The 20,735-nt window shown below is 39.5% G+C and overlaps 1 protein-coding gene across 2 annotated transcripts in view; it reads right to left on the minus strand.

The window, feature by feature from the left end:
- The window catches only part of SCHIP1 (schwannomin interacting protein 1), a 686,877-nt gene that overhangs the window by 657,167 nt on the left and 8,975 nt on the right, over positions 1-20,735 (minus strand). For both annotated transcript variants that reach the window (XM_089332151.1, XM_089332150.1), the window contains exon 2: positions 18,941-19,076. In XM_089332151.1, coding sequence (XP_089188277.1) covers positions 18,941-19,076 — 136 coding nt within the window. The remainder of the gene's footprint in view (positions 1-18,940; positions 19,077-20,735) is intronic.

Here is a 20,735-nt window from a genome sequence, read left to right on the forward strand (position 1 = left end):
TATATATATTTACATTCATTTCTAGTGAATGGCATAATTCCAAAGAAACTCACTCAAATATTAACAAGAGTGCTCTCTGTTCAATGAAGGGTGAAATATATTTTTAAACTTTGTCATATTTTCTAAATGACACAGACACATATTATAATTAAAAATAAGTAACATGGCTATAAATTGAGATTGGGAGTTTTATAGCACAATTTGGAAATGTCATTTAAAATGTATTGACTGGGGGGCCAGCATTGTGGCATAGCAGGTAAAGTCACTGCCTGCAACACTGACATCCCATATGCACACTGGTTCAAATCCCAGCTGTTCCACTTCTGATCCGGCTCCCTACTGATGGACAGAAAAAGCAGTGAAAGATGGCCAAAGTGCTTGTGCTCCTGCCACTCATGTGGGAGATCTAAAAGAAGCTCACGGTTCCTGGCTTTGGCCTGGCCCAACCCTGGCTGATGCGGTCATTTGGGGAGTGAACCAGCAGATAATAGACCTCTCTCTCTCTCTCTATCTCTCCCCCTCTGTGTGTGTGTGTGTGTGTGTGTGTGTGTGTCTCCCTCCTTCTCTGTAACTTTTTTTTTTTTTTTGACAGGCAGAGTTAGACAGTGAGAGAGAGAGACAGAGAGAAAGGTCTTCCTTCTGTTGGTTCACTCCCCAAATGGCCACTACGGCCGGCGCGCTGCGCCGATCCGAAGCCAGGAGCCAGGTGCTTCCTCCTGGTCTCCCATGGGGTGCAGGGCCCAAGCACTTGGGCCATCCTCCACTGCACTCCCAGGCCACAGCAGAGAGCTGAACTGGAAGAGGAGCAACCAGGACAGAATCTGGCGCCCCAACCGGGTCTAGAACCCGGGGTACTGGCTCCGAAGGCGGAGGATTAGCCTAGTGTGCCACGGTGCCGGCTGTAACTCTTTCTAATACATAAATAAGTCTTTTTAAAAAATGCATTCACTGGGGGAAAAAAAAGTAACCTGCCAATGTGGATAGATTTCATCTATGTAGAAGCTTCGTTTCCTAACAGTTTCAGATAAGTGAGTGGTCACTAGTCTCTGTTGTAACATGTAAATTGTTCCCTTCCTCCACAGATGTGTTGGCCTTTATGAAGATACCAAACGCATGTACATAAGAGTAAGCAGGTTCAAAACTGTACTTTTTGGCTCTTTCATGACAGTGAACAATTAACATCTTTTATTCTTATATGTGAACAGCATTCTTCTATTTTAAAAACATGTAAATATGTCTTTTAGGCTTGTATGTGGAAGCCTATGTATTTGAAAAGGATTCTTGTCCAAATAGAAGAAGTCATTTAGAACCATTCTAAGAATAAATACTTTCCTGGTTTCCAGCATTTTCCTGGCCATTCTCTTCCTTCCAGACTCATTAAAATGAAATTCCACAGGATGTGCTTCTCCTCCCTATCTTCCAATTAGCCACTCTGGTTTTATTGGCAAAGGTAACATTTGCATAACCAATTGCTCGCTTTCAAGAAATACAGTGATGTGGAATTTGCTGCAAGATCTTAAAAGGGTTTGTGACCTTCAGCAGGTGTATCTGATCACTGCACAGAAGCTGCCCGGCCACAAATGGCCTGCGCTTCACGTGGGGGAACTTACTTAACAAGAGCGTGTGGATTACTTGTTCCCAATCCCTTTTCCTACTGGCACAAATCAGAGGTGCTGTTCCAAGTGTGAAATGTGGGTACGAGCAGCAATTCACAGAATGTGTGTTGCCTTTTTGTGTCTGTTGGTGGGACATTGGAAGATGGGGCTGGCACAGTTCATCTCTCACAAATGCTTAATGCCATCCCTGGGGACAGGAAGATCACGAGCCCAGAAAAACACAGCTTTTAGCTGCTTGGTGCTGAAAATTTCAGGCAAAATTCCAAAAGCCCTCAAAGCTAATGTCAAATTGACAAAGTGCCAAAAACCTCTCTGGCATTAAATTTCCACTCTTTATTTTCCCCCTTCAGGTTAACAGCTTGTGAAAATAATAATGTGATAATGCCACCCTGTGTTCCAAATATCTTCCACACCAGCTTGTTCAGCCTGGGCATCCCTTTGAGTGTAGTGGGAAATGAGCCGATACTCATTTTGCAGATGAGAAGGCCCCACAGGAGCTGGGTCAAATGTCTGGACAATGACCATATGTAGTTAACACATAGGGTCCAGGTCTGAATTAAGTTCTCAAAACAAGGTCACGTGTCACAGGGAAGGACCTGAAAAATTCAGCTAGTATCAAAAAGGGCCAGAGCAGGACACATAGGACACTAGACGAATTAGGGTAATAAACTGGCAAAAGAGATCAAAACACATCCCAGGAGAGGCAACAAGGCTTATCAAGAAAGTAGTCTAGGCACGTAGCTGGCTGGAATCAATGAGAACCAGAATGGGCCATCAGGAGATCTAATGTGGCTTTAGGGGAGGCTCACAACAGTAGATACAGTGACTGCTGTCTCTCTTCCTTTCTTCTCTCTCTCTCTCTCTCTCTCCTTTCATGCATCTGATTCCCCTTCTCATAATTACAGAACCCATGGTTTGGAAATTATGATAAACAATGTATTTTACTCCTAAACACTACAGAAATAATTGGCCTAGCTTTAAACACATGATCTAAAATCATCCTGAGGAAGTATCTTCCAGGAGCAAGGAACATTTTAAAATTTTGTAGCCATCTCATCCCATATCCAGTGAGGTAAGTAGCATTGCAACAATGTTGTCCTGTAGGTGTGCTTTTGTGTAGGGCTCTGGTCCACTCATTTCCCTTAGTTCCTTACTTTCCCACCCTTGTTGTCTAACCTTCCTGTTGATTCAGTGAGCTAGTCAGCATAATTCTAATAAATTGGTTTTTTTTTTTTTAGCTGAAATTAACTAGTCTCAGGTTCTGCAGTTTCCAGCCTAGAAAATACCTGAAATAGGCAGTGGCCAAGACTATAGATGCTAGTATCAGGCAGAACCAGGAGCTTGATGCCATGTTTGTAGTAATAACAACTAGATTTGGAGGAAGAACTCTTCACATCACAGAAGTCTAGGGATGGGGGAAACTACTTAGTGTTCTAAACTCCATTTTCATTTCTATTTCCATGTATACTGTAAGACTATATTTCCCAGTCTGCCCTTGCAATTAAATATGGCACATAGTTTGGGCGCAGTCAGAAGAATATGAGTTCAGTGATATCTGCCTCTTTCAGATCTGGCCCAATAAAATGTCCAATGTGTGCTGTTCCACCCTCTTTTCCCTTTCTGGTTTGCTGGAATGGAGACGTTTGTAAGGTGGCCTTGAAAATGATGTGTTGAAGATGGCAGAATCCCATGATTCTGGGTTCTTTGACTACATGAAGATGAGTTACCCCGCTGAATTGCTCACCTGTCTAGTACTGACACCTAATCAACAATTAAATTAAATTAAAATGGGGTTGGGAGTTTGGCACTGCTGTTAGAATGCTGCTTGGGATACTTGCATGCCTCTTCAGAGTACCTGGTTTGAGTTTCAACTTCTTCACTTCGGATCAAGCTTCCTGCTAAGGTGAACCCTAGGAGAAAACAGATGATGGCTCCAATATTTGTGTCTTTGCCACCAATATGGGTGATCTTGATTGAGTTTCTGCTCCTGACTTCAGCCTGGCCCAGTCCTGGCTGTTGGAAGCATCTGGGGGAGTAAACCAACAGATGGCAGATCTCTCTCTCTCTTTCTCACTTTTGCTCTATTTCAAATAGAATAAAATTTAAGAGTAAAAATTATTTTTAAAAGAAATAACTTATGCTCTATTGAGCTATTATATGTGTGAAAACATATTTGTTAGTGTATAGTCTAAATATACCATGTATAGTAAAAACCTAGTTGATCAATAAAAGATTCAAATTCAGAGCAGGGATAGTAGCAAGGCAGACTTGATGTTGAGCCTTTGAATCAATGGTGTATGGCCTTAGAATTTTTCCCAATTAAAGAAGAACAGATGAGAACTGGTACAGAATCTCTGAGTGTTTTAGGCGGCTATAGCTGTATAGGTTGAAGGATCTAGGCACAAAAGCCAAACAGCAATTAGATATTTAACAATCCTGGATAGAATCAGAGAATTAATTGGGTGTCAATAAATTCTAAATTTTAGTTTCTTTTCTGTGTATTGTAGGATCTCTATGCTAAGAATAATGAAGGGAGAAATGGTCATTCTGTTTTCCCCCCTTTAACCATGTTTTCCCATCCCAAATAGATCCAAGTGGCACATCTTACTCTCCCTTCTTGGGGCTTTCCTCAACTCCTAAGGTTTATAATAAAACATCCCTGAGGTTTTTTTTTAAATTTTAACTCATTTTACAATCTACACTCCCCACCACCACCACCACCACCCTTTCTTATTCCTTAAGTACATGGCATCTCAGGGGGCTAGGAGAGGTTTTGCTAATCACATCAGTTCTTAGGCTCACACAATGCCCTGAGTATGTACCCAGTAAATGTTTGCTGAATAAAGAAATTACCCTTACTTCCTCTATTTAATGCGACAACATTGCACTGATGTCTCCTCTCCATATTTGACTTGGAAAAGACCTCACAGACCATTCAGTGCAATGGCCACACACCCCAGTTAGAGAATTCCCCTCTATAGCATCTCTGCTGTGTGTCTTCTGGTCTGTGCATGTTTACTTCTGTGATGGGAAACTCACTGTCTTATGAGAAAGCCTGTACCACTGAAAGATAGTTCTGAAGGTTAAATTATACCTAAATTTTTTTAAAAATTCTCCATTAATTTCTACTGATAGTTCAACTTTGGGTTTCTCTGGTGGTCACACATCCCATAAGAAATTGCCTGGCCCAGGTGTCAGTAAGCAGCTTGAAGCTGACCAGCTATCAGATCTGAGGCGATGTGTTGTTTTCCTCTCCTGAACAGAAGATCACCAATAAAAATGATGTGTGTAACAGGAACATACTACACAGCACTAGAGACTTTATTGAAAACTAACTGATTCACTGTTAACACTACTTTGGTGTAGTTATTTAATCAGCAAAGAATGTATCTCTTTGCATTGTTTTTTCATTTACAGGTCTTTACCTTCTCCACAAAGACATCAGAAAAAAAATCTTTAAAAATATACTAAAGTCTATGTACAATGGCTATATTTATAATCTAGTAGTAATCCCAACAAAGATTAAACATGTAAATACATGACTAGCTCTAAAATGTTAAGGCCTGATTTTCTTTTCTAACTATCAAATCATTAGCCTGAGTCTTTGAACATTTTTAGAACTATACAGGTATTTAATTTGTTATGGGTTACCAAAACACATACTTTCTGTGTGCACACCCTATTCTGTCCAGTACAATTCTGTCACTTCCTCACACTCAGAATGAAACCCCAGTGGAGAGCTGTTTCTTTCTTGCCATGATCAGGCACAGGGGTCAGAGACAAACATCAACCAACATTCTGAAGAAGCTTGATGCTGAGGTCACTGCAGAATATTGGATTCAGAATGAGTATTGCATCAAGATGAGTCTTAGTAATGGAGAGTCAGGCATTGTGTGACGTAGTATGTCAAGTCAAGAAGTGGAGATGTGATAGTGACAAAAAGCAAGTAAGGAGCATAGGTTGAATAAGGCAAGATAGAAATGGCCTGAGTTGCTCCCAACGATTGGCTTCCTGGAAATGTGCTTGTGCTTGGGCTTAAGTTGATTTACATAAGGGAGCAAGGTTCACCCAAGGGGTCTGGGATTTGAAAGACAAATTAAACTGAGAATCATGGTATCTACACTTATTTCACTATGGAGGGTATTTCTGGTCCTTTACCTATGTGGATGTATTCTGTGTAAAGTCAAAGAATTCAGTCATTTAAAGCAGTTTAAATTACTCCACAATTCCTAGTAGTATTTAATATAAATCTCAAATCAGTCAGGGCATATCTACTTTGGCCCATGATGAAATATAAAATAGGAATGTCTCATGAATATATTTGGAACAGGGAAGGACCAATCAACACTAAAACAGAGTAACCAACGACAAACTTTCACTTATTAGAAAGCTTGACACAGAAGCATTAACACAGATGATTGGGAAGCTGGAGTTCTTCGCTTAGACCCCTGATGTCCACTGAGTGCTACATACAACACTGGGAAGACTCCAAACAACGTTGGAACCCACTGGAAAGAATCAGCACCTTGCTCCCCAAAAGAACTCAAATGACTCCCAAGTTCGCCTAAGAAGCAACCTTCTGGCACCTTCTTGTAAAACAGTGCATTCACAGGATCTCCCCTGCTAGAACAAGTCTGCACAGGGCTATAGCTAGAGGACCTGCTTCTGGAGGAAGCTGTGGTGGAGAAGACCGAGGCAATAGAAACAAGTCTACATGTACCTTGGGTGTGAAAACTAGTTCCAAAATCAATTTCTCTTCTCTTGCCAGTAGGGTTGAAATCATCATTAAGAAACACCCAATTCAATTAATCAGCTCCTCTATGTTCAACCATCTTGCAGTGCACTCCAACTAGGGTGGTTTTCACTAAGTAAATATGCCCCTAAATCTTTTGTAGCCAAAGGTTATAAATCCCTTGCAAGGGTGGATGGGCCATGAAAAAAAAAAAAGATCTGTGAACATATTTTTACATTGGGAGAAAAACAAAATGTCACTCGACTAAAGTTAAGATTGTTCACACACATCTGCTACCACCAGAATGTTATAAAAAAAAAAGAAGAAGAAGAAGAAGAAGAAGAAGAAGAAGAAATAGATGTGGAGAGCTCACAATCTAAACAGCCCTGGACATTTTTCTACTGCTCAGGTGATTTATGCTACATCAATAATGATTGAAAGGCTATCAAAACAGAAGCCAGTCCGTGTTTGTGGTTTGTCATGTGGTAACAATTTCTGGTTAAATAAATACAAAGGCAACGGTATCTTAACTACAAACGTGTATGTGAGTAGTAGTTAGAAATATATCACTAAAATGTTCACAAAAAAGCAGCAAGTATAAAATACACTTCTGACAACATCATAAGGGAATATATCCTTAAAAAGAGACACAGAATTAATTTCTGAATCAGGTACCAACTCCCCCCATGACCCATTTAAGAGCTTAAAGCACATGTGTGTTATAACATGGGCCTCATGTCCTCTTGAATTAGAGTGTTACAGCCTGACTCCTCCAAATCTACTACCAGTAGAGAATGGATACAGTTTTTTCACAGGGAAATAATCAGAGTTTAAAACCATAGAGATACATCAAACAGCAGGTAAAAGGCACTGTTTTCTCACCTATAAAATCAAAGCTGAATTATAAAATTTGGATAAATGAAACTAAAGGAACTGGAGTCATACATCTACTTTTTACTTCAAAATATTGCTTTTAAATATTAATATCAATCAGGAAATCATCAGGGACCCATTTGGTAAAGCTAACAAAAAAATTTACAAGATCTCCTTAGTATAAAATTGTTACACCCCTTAAAATTATGCACTTAATATACTGTTAAAATGTAAGTACCATTTATCCGAAAATCAAATGCCAAATTGCCGAACAGTGAAGAAGCAACAGCAATTCACTTGGAAACTATCCATAACAGAAAGAATTAGTTATATATGAATTAGGAGTTTAGCTAAATAATTGCATTTAGTACCAATTTTCTAAATATAAGGAGAACTACTGAAGGAAATACATTTTATATTTCAATAACATAAAAAGATAACTTTATTAGGCTTTGAAATAAATGCTTTAGCATGACTAAATCTTTTAAACTACACTTAGCTAGCCAGAGAAAAGAAAATTAGTTGTTAAATTTTTTTTTATGACATTATGTTCTCCTAAACAAATTTAAGTAGTTAGTAAAAATATCTGTTGGATCATTCTAGGTAGTGATTCAAATATCATTTTTTCATTGGCTGTTTGATATCAGAATATTACAGATACATCTGTGATGTTTTCAAGGAGGATGTTAAAAACTATTTTTGAAGAAACCATATTTTTAAATTCTTGTCTGAACAGTTAAATTGGACTGCTATATTCATAGTACCATGTCAGTGGCTCATATGTAATCATTTTATGAGAAAATCTGTACTTTCTACTCACCACGGACTTTTATTGCATACATTTAATACCAATACATATAAAATTTTATAAATCACCAACTATCCCCCACGTGTCTCAAATTAAAACACCTAGACATTTGCTTTTTTGGGCATTGAAAGCATAATATACAATCAAAAGTTCAATTGTTTTTCAAAACGAGTTCAAATCAGAAACAATTTTCTATAGAGAGTCTTGTGCTTACAGAGGGCAATAAATTTCACATCTGGGATTATTCACCTTGTGTGTGAGGGGTCTTCAGAAAGATCACAGAATATGCACAGTGTGAAAAATCTATGCATGGATTTCAAGTTTTTTTGCACCACATAAAACTATATCTTAAACTCCACTTTTCCATGAACTTTTTGAAGTACCCTTTTAAATAGAAATGTGATTTCCAAAGCAATTGGTTTGTCTAGGTATAGCATACTTAACCTATGGTGAATAAAAATGTTTTCAAATGCTCAAAATTTCAAGGCACCAAACAGGACAAAGAGAAAGTAATTTTTTCAAATTAATATGCCAACGCTCCAGGATATAATATTTTAAGCAGTTAATCCTGAGTTTGGGGGCAGTAAAGCCCATCACTTTCTATTGCTTAAATTTAACTTGACTCGGTTAGATTTTGAAGTCTCTTCTCTCCTTGTGTAAAACTCCAAGACATTTAAAATAGATGACAGGCATTTGGAAAACTTACTTCAGTTCGCTTGCCCTGGTTGCAGTCCCACGATGCCACATGCTGCCCAGACCTCTCCATGGTGCTGAAGAGTTACTCTTGCCCATTTGAGAGGGAAGAGGTGTTGTTTTGAAAGAAATCCATCAAGGGCCACCTATGTTAGCAAGTAAAGTGATCTGAAGAATCTCTGTAACACATACTACAAAGACGCTGCTTTTGCCCTTCAGTGATTAACAACCACACTCACGCAGCTCAAAGTAGATTTCAGAGCAGAAAGCTTCACATATTGACAAAAAGGAGTGAGAGTTCTTTGGGAGATGAAGTTTATGCTCTTCAAATTGAAAAAAACACACGTACAAAGACAAGGCTACTCAAAAAACAGAGAATTCCAGAAAAGTTCTTGATCTTAATGCAGAAAACAAGCTCCTGTTAGTTCAAAGCAGCCAATTCATTCCACCCTATCATTACATCTACTTTTTGATAAAAAATAAATAAAAACAGTTGAAATAACACTCAGAATTCCACAAGGCACTACACACACTGCAAAAGCAGGTCTGCTCGTTGTAGCCCAGCCTCTGTCTGCTGAAGACTATCACAGCAGAAATCAGGCTCTCGTGCCTTTCACAGATTATCTCTTTCTGAGGCTGAATCGTATAAAGAGCCACATGACACCCAATGATGTCATCTCTAAAGCAGGTCACAGTTGCTGCTGTATGTAGATGAAGTCCTTCTATTAAGTATTTAGCATCGTGATTTTCTTGAAAATCTACTTGCATTAGATTTTGCTTGGTCTTCTACCAATATACTTAACCCTATCAATACAGTACCACAAAGAGAAAATCAATTTTCTGCTCAGATGCAAAGCAGAGTCTCTGAGCTAGGATCAGCTCATGGTACTGTTCTCAGAAATGAATACTTGTAATGAACTTGTGGGGAATACAGCGAAGCAGAACTTTCCTCTTGAGGAGATACAGTGGAATTAGATTAGAAGACCTCAAAAGATATAGGATCCCCTTATATGCCTCTCAGAATTTTTGGTATGTTTAAAAGTTATTCTTTTTGAAATCAACCCATGAAGTTGACAAACTGTCTTCAGTTCCTAACAACACTTTATTTAATGGAATAAAATAATTTAAACAAATGAATCTTACTATCTCTGAAAGAATTTTAGAATGTTTTCAAACATTGGTGGGAAATTGTCTACAACATTATTTTTAGAGGTTTTCAGCTCTGAATAAAGTAACAAAATTTTAGCTATACTAGATTTATTATATTCATTTAAGAGGTAGAGAGAGTCAGAGACCTCTGATTCACTGGGTCACTCCTCGAATGCCCACAACAGCCAGGCTGGAACCAAAAGCCCAGAACTCTATCCAGGTTCCCCATGTGAGTGTCAGGGACTCAAACCCTTGAGCCATCACCCGTTGCTTCCCAGAGCATACATCTGCAGGTAGCTATAATCAGAAGCAGAGCCAAGATCAAAATTCAGGAACTTTCATTCTGAATTTGGGCAAACCAAGCAACATTATAACCTCTGTACCAAACGCCCACCCCAAAGCTGTATTATAATTATTCTATACAACTACCTGATAGATATGACATATGGGTATTACTTTAGACTATGTAATGAGCACTACCACGTGATGTATTTAGTGAGTTACATTTAGTCACATGTTGTAATGTAGGATTTTTTTTAAAAAAAGGATTTTCAGCTGTCATTGATATTCTTTTAAGCTAATAGTTAAATCATCTCATTCCTTTACAAGACAAATAAATAATCTTTATAGCCAAAATGAAGCTGACTTGGAATGAGTCTAATCATCACTATTAATGTATTCTCTCTTTTAATTAAAACCAAAATAGTCCAAACAACAGAAACCTTCTCTAAAAAGCATAGTAGTCTGTTAGGTTTTAAGAGAGAATTATAAGTATGAGGAAGAGAAAACAGTTTTTCACACAATCAGTGTTACTGGGCAAATTCTATAAAGTAATAGTGATTTTGACTTGAGACCAGGAAAAATTTACTTCAGTACCTCCTCAAACTATATCTATGCAATGCTAAAGCATCCAAACAAAAATAAAGGAAAAAAAAATGATTACCTGGATGTCTTAGTCATGTTAGTTTTCTAAGCAAAACGGATTTCTTTTTTTTCCTAGTTTCTACAACTTGGTGTTTTCTACAGTTTAACAATGACAAAGTCCCTTCTCGAACATAAATCTGCTACAGTTTTGACAACCTTTTTTTTTTTTTAAAGTCCCCAAGTAATTCTTACTTGAAATCACTAACAATTAATATACTGTAATACACATAATCACCTAAAGACCAAAGTAAATAGAAGATAGTATGATGGTAATCATGATAAAAAGCCAACTTGGTGCTACATGAAGTGGCTGATATTGGGAACTTCCTTCTTTCACTTCCTCAGGTTTCCACGAGGAATTCTTTTCCTAAAGGCCTCCAGCCTGTGATTTCCTTTCCTCACTCACTGACTGAAGAATTAAGCAAAACAATCAAGTATCTGCAGCCCAGGTTCACCCTCCATCTGTTTTTCTGCAGAATCGGCCTCCCTCTACAGAATCCAGTGCAGCCTTGCCCTGGGTTGAGGCCAACGGAGTTCGGTGCCTCCTGTGGCTGCTAAGCTTATCTGATTCCACACTTAGGAAGCAGGTGGCCCAGTGTGGCCACAGTCAGAATTGCACCCATAAATCCAACCTGGATGGGAAATAAAGCTGAGATTTTGATCTCCTTCTGCTTAAATCTCGTCTATAAAAATTAGTTCCTAGTCCAAGAAGAAAAAAGGAGTTACTTACTGACTTCATAAAACTTCATATTCCAAATACTGTTGTTTTGCTGAGTGTAATATATATATATATACAGATATATATATATATACACACACACACATCCTGCAAGCCAGCTAATGTAATAAGGTTTATATGTGAGCTGACTTAATAACATTTCCATCTGCATAATACATTTCTACACTAAAAAAGGGGATGTCATGTGTAAAATTTTAACTGGAAGTTTTATAAAATGCACTGTTCAATTCATATTAATTTTATTATGGAGTCAAAGAAATTGCAGCTCTTAGAATTTTTCTTCAGTAACTACTAACTCTAGAATGGTTTTTCTCAACATATGTTCCATGGATTAATAATACAATAATGTGTGTCATATTGGACTGCCTGGTCAAGGGAGTTTGGGAAATATGAAAACAGTACCTCTTCCTGCAGGCTCAAAATGTGTATTAATTTAAATTTGCTCTAAGGCATTCTGGAATAAATGAATTGGTTTGTTTCATCTCTTTTCCAATTAACATTTATTGACCATCTAAAAACTAATCAGCTGGGTACCATACTCTGGGAAATTCAGCTCTAAGATGTTTCAACAGTCGTATGTTTGTTAATAATACCCAAGACTTCTGTATAGATAATCAACAAACAGTTAATGAGTATCTCCTATAAGTTATCAGTGCTTCTGTTACAACAATTGCAGCCATGGTAGGAAACTATCTTAACTGTTAAAAGCAGAGGTTGTGTGCATTTGGATAATCATTGTATACCCAGTACCTGCAAAAGCTTGGCATATACTAGGCATTCAGATAATTGTTGAACAAATGAATGAATGATGCAAACTTCATCCAGCGATATGAATAACTGCCTCCCACAGAGATTTCTTATTTGTAAAAGGAAAGCCCAACAGAGCCTTACACAAGGAGCTTTCCAGAAAATGGGGAGGGGGGCAGTAGGGGGTGTTATAATAATGGCTCATCTCCTGTTCCAAAACACCCGATTTCTCCTTACACCTAATGCATCTTTCATGCTTATCCAATGAGGGAAATGATACTGGATGATACTGGACTCTGAGAGGGGTGCACTAGGATCTAAATTAGAGATCCAATGCTTGTCTCTTGTAAACTATAGCACAAGGAGGAAATCTACATGAGCACAAATGTCAAGGCTGGACTTGAAATAAACGGCAAAGAAAACAAGCTCATGCCCAGCAGACTTTATCCAAAGAAAGGTGCATGCCATCCAAGGATTTTGCATCTACACTCACAGGTCAATAAGCCCAGAGACTGCTAAGGAGGATTTATTAGGTTACCAGAGAGGAATGAGCCAGTGATCAATGAGTGGTCAATTTTGCACAAAATTGAATCCAGGCAGTATTGAATGTTAGCAGTCTTCTAAAAAGATCTTTGAAATCCCAAAACCAAAACAACATGCTCATTTTTAAACTTGTACAGAAAAAATAACCTCCAACCATGAAGTGAAAAGGATAATTCAGGAACTGGAATCTCTGTTATCAGCCAATATTCAAGGATGTAAAAGGAAAAAGAGATTGTGGTACAGACACTATTTTTATACAAAAATATATTTATGCACACTTTCATAAATGATTACATAATTCCTAAACTTTTGAAAAAGAAAACATGAATATTCTGACTCTGGTTTGAAAACAAAAGCATAAATGCTTCCATGTTAATATCAAGAACAAGAACTCTTCTTTTTCTGATATATTATTACTATATTCTCTGAACCCAAATCTAAGACAATTGGACTAATGAAGTTTGTGTTCTTTGGTAGAATGGAAGCCACAGTTTGGGTGCTAAAGCAGTAGAACACAGAGAATCTAATTTATAATAGCTGGACACAATGTTATACCTTGCCCCTGACCTGGAAAATCTAGGTTATTAAATTATTAAGAAGCACAGGGTTTCAGTTCTGTATAATTTCACAGCTCTCCGCATTGCATTGGAAGGGGGTTCTGGAAATCCTCTTTTAGAGCTGAGATACCTCCCAGAACTACTGTGATTTTGTAACAAGACTTTCTTCCTGTGGTCATTAGCTTTCTCCTGAGGTATTTAAAGCCTGGAGGCTGTATATCTAAAAAGGGAAATGAAACTTGAACTCGAAGGTGATGAAGCAGTCTGAATGTAGGTGCAGGAAACTATGTAAACTGCAAGAGCAGAGGTTGTGTGCATTTGGGTGATCACTGTACCCCCATGCCTAGCAAAGGAAGGCCTGGCATAAACTAGGCACTCGCTCAGATGTTTGTTGAATGGAAGAATGAAGGATGCAGACCTAATCTAGAGATCTGAATAACTACCTCCCCTCACCAACACTGGAGATTTCTTATTTATAAAAGGAAAGTACAAAAGAGCCTTATACCAAGGTCATCTTGGGCAGCCAGGCTAGAACTGGCTTTTAGTAGTTTATTTGGATAGATTTGGTGAGTCATCTAGCTGATTACTCAGCCATTCTTGCTAAAAATTGGGATCACTCAAGTGGTACCATTAATCTTGGGGTCCCATGGCATTCTTTCCAGGACAATTGAGGTAATTCATTCTTCAGCTAGCCCAGACCATTGCTGTTGAACTTGCTCAGAATTGTGGTGCTTCTAGACCAGGAGTGGCCCAAGGCCTGCCCATTGGGCTTGTGCAGCTGCCGTAATGGTGGCTTAATCTTATCTGTCCCAGTGTGCCAGGTCTGAAAAGGAGAATGATCCAGACTTGCTCTTGGGATACTACATGAATGGGTGTGATCTCAGAAGAGTCAGAAGTAATTAAACCTGGTTTCATCTTTGGAACTTGGAAATTAGTCTTTAAAGGGCACAACTAAAATAAATGCTTGGTTTATTCATTTTGAAATGCACAGCTCCAATCTCGAAGTCTAAATACATAAATTCAGCCGGGACACAAGTTGACTCTCCTAGATTCACTCAGGAATCACAAACAGGCCACTAATTGGGATCAAAATAAAAAAAATCTACCTCTGCTCTCCACAAGTCTTGCACAGCATTGATGAAGCCCTTGGAGTGTTTTCAAGAGCAGGTTCAGAATAGACTGAACATTATCTGAGAGCCTTCAGGGGACCAGGCCAGGGGCTGAGTTTTGCATCTGTAATGTCATTTAAGCTTCCCACCAGTCTGTCTCTGAGGTGGCTCTTCTTCCAGTTTCTGAAAAGGAATAACCTCTTGCGTGATGTCTTAGACGCTCAGGAATAGGGACAGAGCTCAGAGCTGTCATTATTTTGTAAGTTTTTTTTTTTTTTTTTTTTTTTTTTGAGAGCTGTGAGAGAGATCCCAGCCATTGGCTCAGTCCCCAAATGCCCTCAATGGCCCTAAAGACAAGAGTTGGGAACTCAAGCCCATAGGTGGCAGTAATCCAAGGACTTGAGCCATCACCTGATGCTACCCATAGTTCACATCAGCAAGAAGGTGGTATTGTAGCAGAGGCAGGAGGCAGGTATCAAACCAGGTACTCAGATAAGAGCTGCCATTTTAAAATTGTGCTCATGTACCATGCCAGAGCCTCATTCCAGGAGCTGCACTGCCCTCTGCAGGCCAGACCATAACAATATGGAAACTGCCGGCGTGACCATGGAGGCAGGCCCAGGCAGGTGGAACAAATTCAAGCCAAATGAGACTGAGAAAGTCTGCAATCAAACCCAAACATTTTTCTGCATTTACCAGCAAGGATATGGTAATTCTTTCTGGAAAGGTTATTAACCTCATGGTTTTGAGTACACCATTCCATAGTTCGTCTCTATGATATCTTTTTAGATAAATTATAGATCACTGGGAGCTGGTAACTAAAAGCTTAAGTACTTTATCCTTATGAAATTAATCAAAAATACACAAAGCATTTTCCACTGTTGTCTTCTGTGCAATAACATAAGGTAAAAAGTTACTTTTCCCCCCTTTGATACCCACAAGTTCCCTTCACCAAAAACAGCTGCTATCCTAATTCCTCTAAAGCATTTTTTTTTCTGTTACCACATGATACACTGTGGTATAAGGGCACTTAATATGCAAATTGCCAACATAACTTAATATTATCTTCCCTCCTGTTGCTCTTTAATTTGGTGCTGAGCAGCTGAGGTTTGAGGTTTTAATCAAAGAGCATGGAATGAGGCAATTTATAAAATCAAATGGTATTTTTTTCAATTGTTTCATCCACTGTTTATCCCTTCCCAAGTGTAGGTTAGTCTTAAAATGCACTAGCAGATTGCAAGCCCTCTAACTTGACCGTCTTGAAGGGCTCCTTAAAGGCTCCTTTTCCAGGGGTCCAGTTAAATGGAAGACTGAAGCATGCAGCACCATACCCTTGTGTCACTTGAGGCAAGTAAGTCACCTCTTTAAGCCTCATTTTCATCACCTGCAAAATGGGGACAATAACAGTTCCTCCTTCATACAGTCATTGAGAGAATTAAACCAAGTAATCCACGGAAAGCATTGTAAAATGCTTGGCTCTTATGAAGACAATTAATCTGAGAGTTCATACTTAAACCTTATTGTTGTCATTGTCACATAGTTTTAAAGCAGAAATATTCTAAGCCAAAACATTGGAGAGGAAGAATTGCAGCAGTGCCACTCTCAGATCAGGAGAGAGACTCAGTCAGATCAGCAAACTGGTCTGTCATGTGGTACATGCCTGGAACAGAAAGCTAGGGTAGGTGGCAATCGAAGTTAGAGAAGCTTAAGAGCTGGGGAGCAGCTGGAAAGACTCAAGAACTGGGGGGAGGAGGGGATCCAGTAGTGGCCAGGCTAGAAGGCAGGAACATGAGATAAGGCAGGCAGTTTATGATATTCTAGAAGACAGACAGGTCTAGCAGCAACAGCAATAGAGCAAACCCAGAGAAAGAGGGCTGAGGTTCACCCAGCTACAAGAGAACAAGCTGGTGTCCAGGACCTCTGGGCTCCTTAGGAAACGCCTCTTGGACATCATTTACCTTTGACTGAAGGATTTATTGTGTGTGTAATTAACAGATCGCGTGCCAGGCTGTTTAGAGGACTGAAGGCTTCTAACACTGAAGTTCCCAATGGACTTCCAGTTGTTAGAGGAGGCTCACGTCACCACAGGTTCAGTCAGTGTGGGCTGGGGCTCATCCCGTTCCCTCTCTAAACTCAAGAACCACTCACTGGAGGGCAAGAAAACTAAATCTTCCTGTCTATGCTCCCTGAGATGTATGAGCCCCATGGGCCTGGCAGGCTGGTCAGGGTGGAGCAGAATCACCGGCCTCTCTGCAAGTGCCAGCAGATGCAAGCATGAACTTTCCTGAAAGGGACCCTGACAAAGGAATGATTGATCATGGCAGATAAAGTGAACTATACCAACTGCAAACAAATGCTTATAAACTTTCCAAAATTCTAACAGATATTTTAAACCCACCTGACAAACTGAGAGTAGGAAAATCCCCAGAACCTTATATTTTCTTGCTTTATTTCAAACATATACTGTCATATCACTACTATCACCAATCACAAAGTCATTATTACCAATCAATTACCTCTACTAGAATTCTGGGAAGGGTCTGCTTGTTTTCTGACAGCTAATACAAATAATGCCTTTTGAAAACTCCATCTTGATTCTTGCTTTTTGTAGGCATTCAGTAGTGGGTCCTCATCTGCATAAAGGCATGCTTATCCCACAAGCTCAGCAGCAGGAGGCGGTGCCCAATTCCATCTGACACACCCATTGGAAACCTGACTGTTAGGGACCCTGTTGAGGAGGAAATCCCCTCTGCTAGGCATCATCAGGGGACGTGGATGCTAGGCTGAGTAACATAAGGTAGAGTTGTTAGCAAAGCTATGCAAAGATAAAAATATATGTGATGGCCCGTGAATGAGAACATGCATTTACACACAAAGCATTTGAAGTGCTCACATCAAGATCCATATATATAAAGTCAAGATATATTCTTCAAGGATTTCAATAAAAGCCAAAAGTAACCAGAACCAACACTAAAATCATCACATATTGCCGGGCTCAGCAGCAGTTGATCATTTTCTAGAATTAGGACTGTGAGAGAAGTACAATGGAAGTAAATCCCAATCTTTAATTCAAAAAGTTATTTATGATATTCAGTTACCACCACTCAAATCAAATCTTTAAAAATCCTTTAATTTACACTTTCTATCAGCTTTCAACGAAGGGACCCTAAACAGTTGATCTTCATTTTATTATTTGCTCACAAATTCTGAGTTGTATGCAAACTGTTGGTCCCAGCATTTTCCAATGTGGTTCATCGGCGCCCTCTAGCGACACTGAGGTCACATCCTTTCCCACCAGAAACTGTCCACAGGATTCACTATTCCATTGCTACTATCAGTTAAAAACAGTTCTTCTGCCACTTCTATGAAGTCAACTTATCCCCTTTCTTTAAAACCCATATCTAGCTAAAAATCATTTGTCAACAACTAAACAGAGCCATATGACAACATTTCAAAAAATAACTTGTGTTGATCCCAATCTAAATATATTGTTTTAAGTGTTGGGAAACCTTTCCACAACTGAATAAACCTGAAAAAGTCACAAAGGAAGCTATTTTGAAACCAATAAACTTGTACAATTGCTTCATTTCTCTTCCTGAACTTTTCAGCATTTCAATGATATTGGTGATAAATGATCACAATGGTTAAATCCACAGAACTCGCATGTATAAGTACCCAGTGATTTCCCACCACATTTGGTATAGTTGAAAAGACAGACTTTCAACTGATTCCTTAATCCTGTACCCCAAGTTTATTAAACTGGTGGCCTATGGGCCATGTGGTCTATAGGCATGGCTTGCTTTCCTTTTATACTTTCTCAGTGGTTGCTGCATTTAAAGGTCTGGATTTCTGGCATCTCCTGAGTAAAGTTACATTAGGCAGCCTCTGCCACAGCCACACATGGCCACACATTTCCAGGAGCTGAGTGGGTGCCCCCCTCTCAGGTTGAATCCTGTCTCATCAGTCACAAGTATAACTCAGCCCACCTGTGTCACACGTGTTACTTACCTGGCCCCTGTATGCACTGAAGTCGCAATCCCTGAGTTTGTGACCATTTCCAGTTCTTCCTAGAAAAGTTCTCTTTCTAATCCTTTTAACTAAGCTAAGCTTATTATTAGCACCACATAGCACTACCAGAGAAAATACCGAAAGCAGCGTGCTGTTATCAAGAAGAGAACCCCAGGAACAAGGCAATGAGAACTCACAAATAAGTAGTTTAGGTTGGTTTCAGTGCTCTCCAGGCTTAAGAAACTTCTCTTTGTGTTTAAGAAATTTCTTGGTTTGGGGATGACAAAACCTCCCCATGTGTTCCCAAGCAGCACACAAGCAACACAGACCCTCCCTTGTCACAAATGATGCGCTCGCATTACGATTCCTCTCTCTCAGAGCCAAAGCCCAGGCTTTCGGTTGAGCGGCAAGTCAAGCCATGCAAATGGAAAGGGGCACTCACGGGCGTGCTGCTGTCAGAGAAGGTGTTCATGCTGACAGAGCTGCTCAGCTTGTCTGAGGAGACCGAGGGCGGGGATGGGCTCCTCTTCTCCAGGGGGTCCTGCCGCTGCAGGTGCTCACGCCACGCACGCTGGATGCTGTGAGAAAGCCCAGCACACACTGTTAGTCCCAGGTCATAGCCCCCAGACACAGACAAGCATGGGCAATCTGAGGAGACACGGACAGTGCGATGTATACAAGGTGTCTCCGCAAGTCCCAAGACCTGGACTCTGACCCTGTTTCAGCTACTGACACGGTCTTTTACTGATGTGACTTTCACAGACTTGACTTGGCTGAATCTGCTCAAAAGAATCAATTTAGTCAGAAAGAGTCATCAATCAAAGTCAAATGAATATGCACATGCAAATGTTCTTTCATTTGCAGGAACCAAAATATTTCAGTCTCTCATCTTATGTTTCGAATGAAGAATAATGAATAGGTCGACTATTATTCATGCACCCATTCAAAGGATCATTGCTGAGGGACCCTCTGTGTCAAGGTTAGCCACAAGCTCTGAACACAGATTGTACAGTGCACAGCTTGTGCAAAGACCTCAAGGTGACAAAGCACAGTGCAATCTGGATGGCCAACTGCCAAGGCTCTACTCTGGGGACAGCATGTGCTCACTGTTTTACATGCTTTGGAGGAAACAAGTCATGGTCAACAAAGACAGACTATGATTAGGTGGCTACCTAAGATTTCACCCAAAGAATTCCTCTGGGTGCTGTGATTAGTATCAGAACAGTCATCTTCTGCTTTGAACAAGAGAATCCTCTTGTGTGTGAGAGCGAATGACTTGTCTCCCACAGACTGCTTTCTAGTCTTTGACAGCAACATGTAGATTTGCACAGGTAGTCAGTGAGCAAAATCTCACCTCTCCTTGAGGGTAAACCTGGCATGCAGGCCAATTGTCAGGATTCAGCCTTTCAGAATAGTCTAAAATAGTTGCATTGTACTCTGGCTTCTCTTCAGATCATATAAATCTTTTGCCTTTTAAAATAGTTGCATCAATTCCATCACTGTTTCTTCTAGACCCCTGAATGTGTTTGATCTGTAACTTACACATATCCCACACCATTCAAGTTATTTCTGTGTAAACAAACTAATTTGTCTTCATTTGGCTGGAATGGTTCAAAGACCATCAATCCTCAGTAATCACTGGATATAAAGAATATAGAAACACTACCATATTATTGATATCTGTAAATTTCCCTAATTTATTAAAGCCTGTGAACAACAAGGGTCAAGGATACATAAACAAATAGCATGGAAAACAATCTGTTTGATTTGAGTCAAAGGTCAATTCTCTGAACCTAAGAAACCTTAAGTTTCAGGAGCTCTTAGAGGCCAGGCGTCTCTTCGGATATCCTGGCCTGCATGAAATTGTAAAAGATTTTTCTAACAGCTTTTTAAAAGGCTCTCCAAATTCTATATACTTTAAAACTTTAAACTCTATGAAAGTGAGATTTGACCCTACTTTGAATTGTATTTGGTCACCATTTTATTATGCAATGCTTGCTAAAAGTACATCCTTATTTACTTTTCCAATTTCCATCTGACTTTCAAAGCAAGTCCTGTAAGAGTACCTATCTGAGCTTGTGAGACTTGTGTGTTGAGGATCTGTTTTATTAGGGAGTCATGAACTTGTGGAGGCTGTGAGTGACTTCCATACCACCTGAAGTTTTCATGGTCTCCCAGAACCCAGCTAACAAGTTTTGCCTCTTGACAGTACCACATCAGTAAATTTGCCCATCATT

Source organism: Oryctolagus cuniculus, chromosome 4 (genome assembly GCF_051225735.1).
Source record: "Oryctolagus cuniculus isolate XC-2025 breed Fujian yellow rabbit chromosome 4, ASM5122573v1, whole genome shotgun sequence".
In the NCBI taxonomy this organism is placed as follows: Eukaryota; Metazoa; Chordata; class Mammalia; order Lagomorpha; family Leporidae; genus Oryctolagus; species Oryctolagus cuniculus.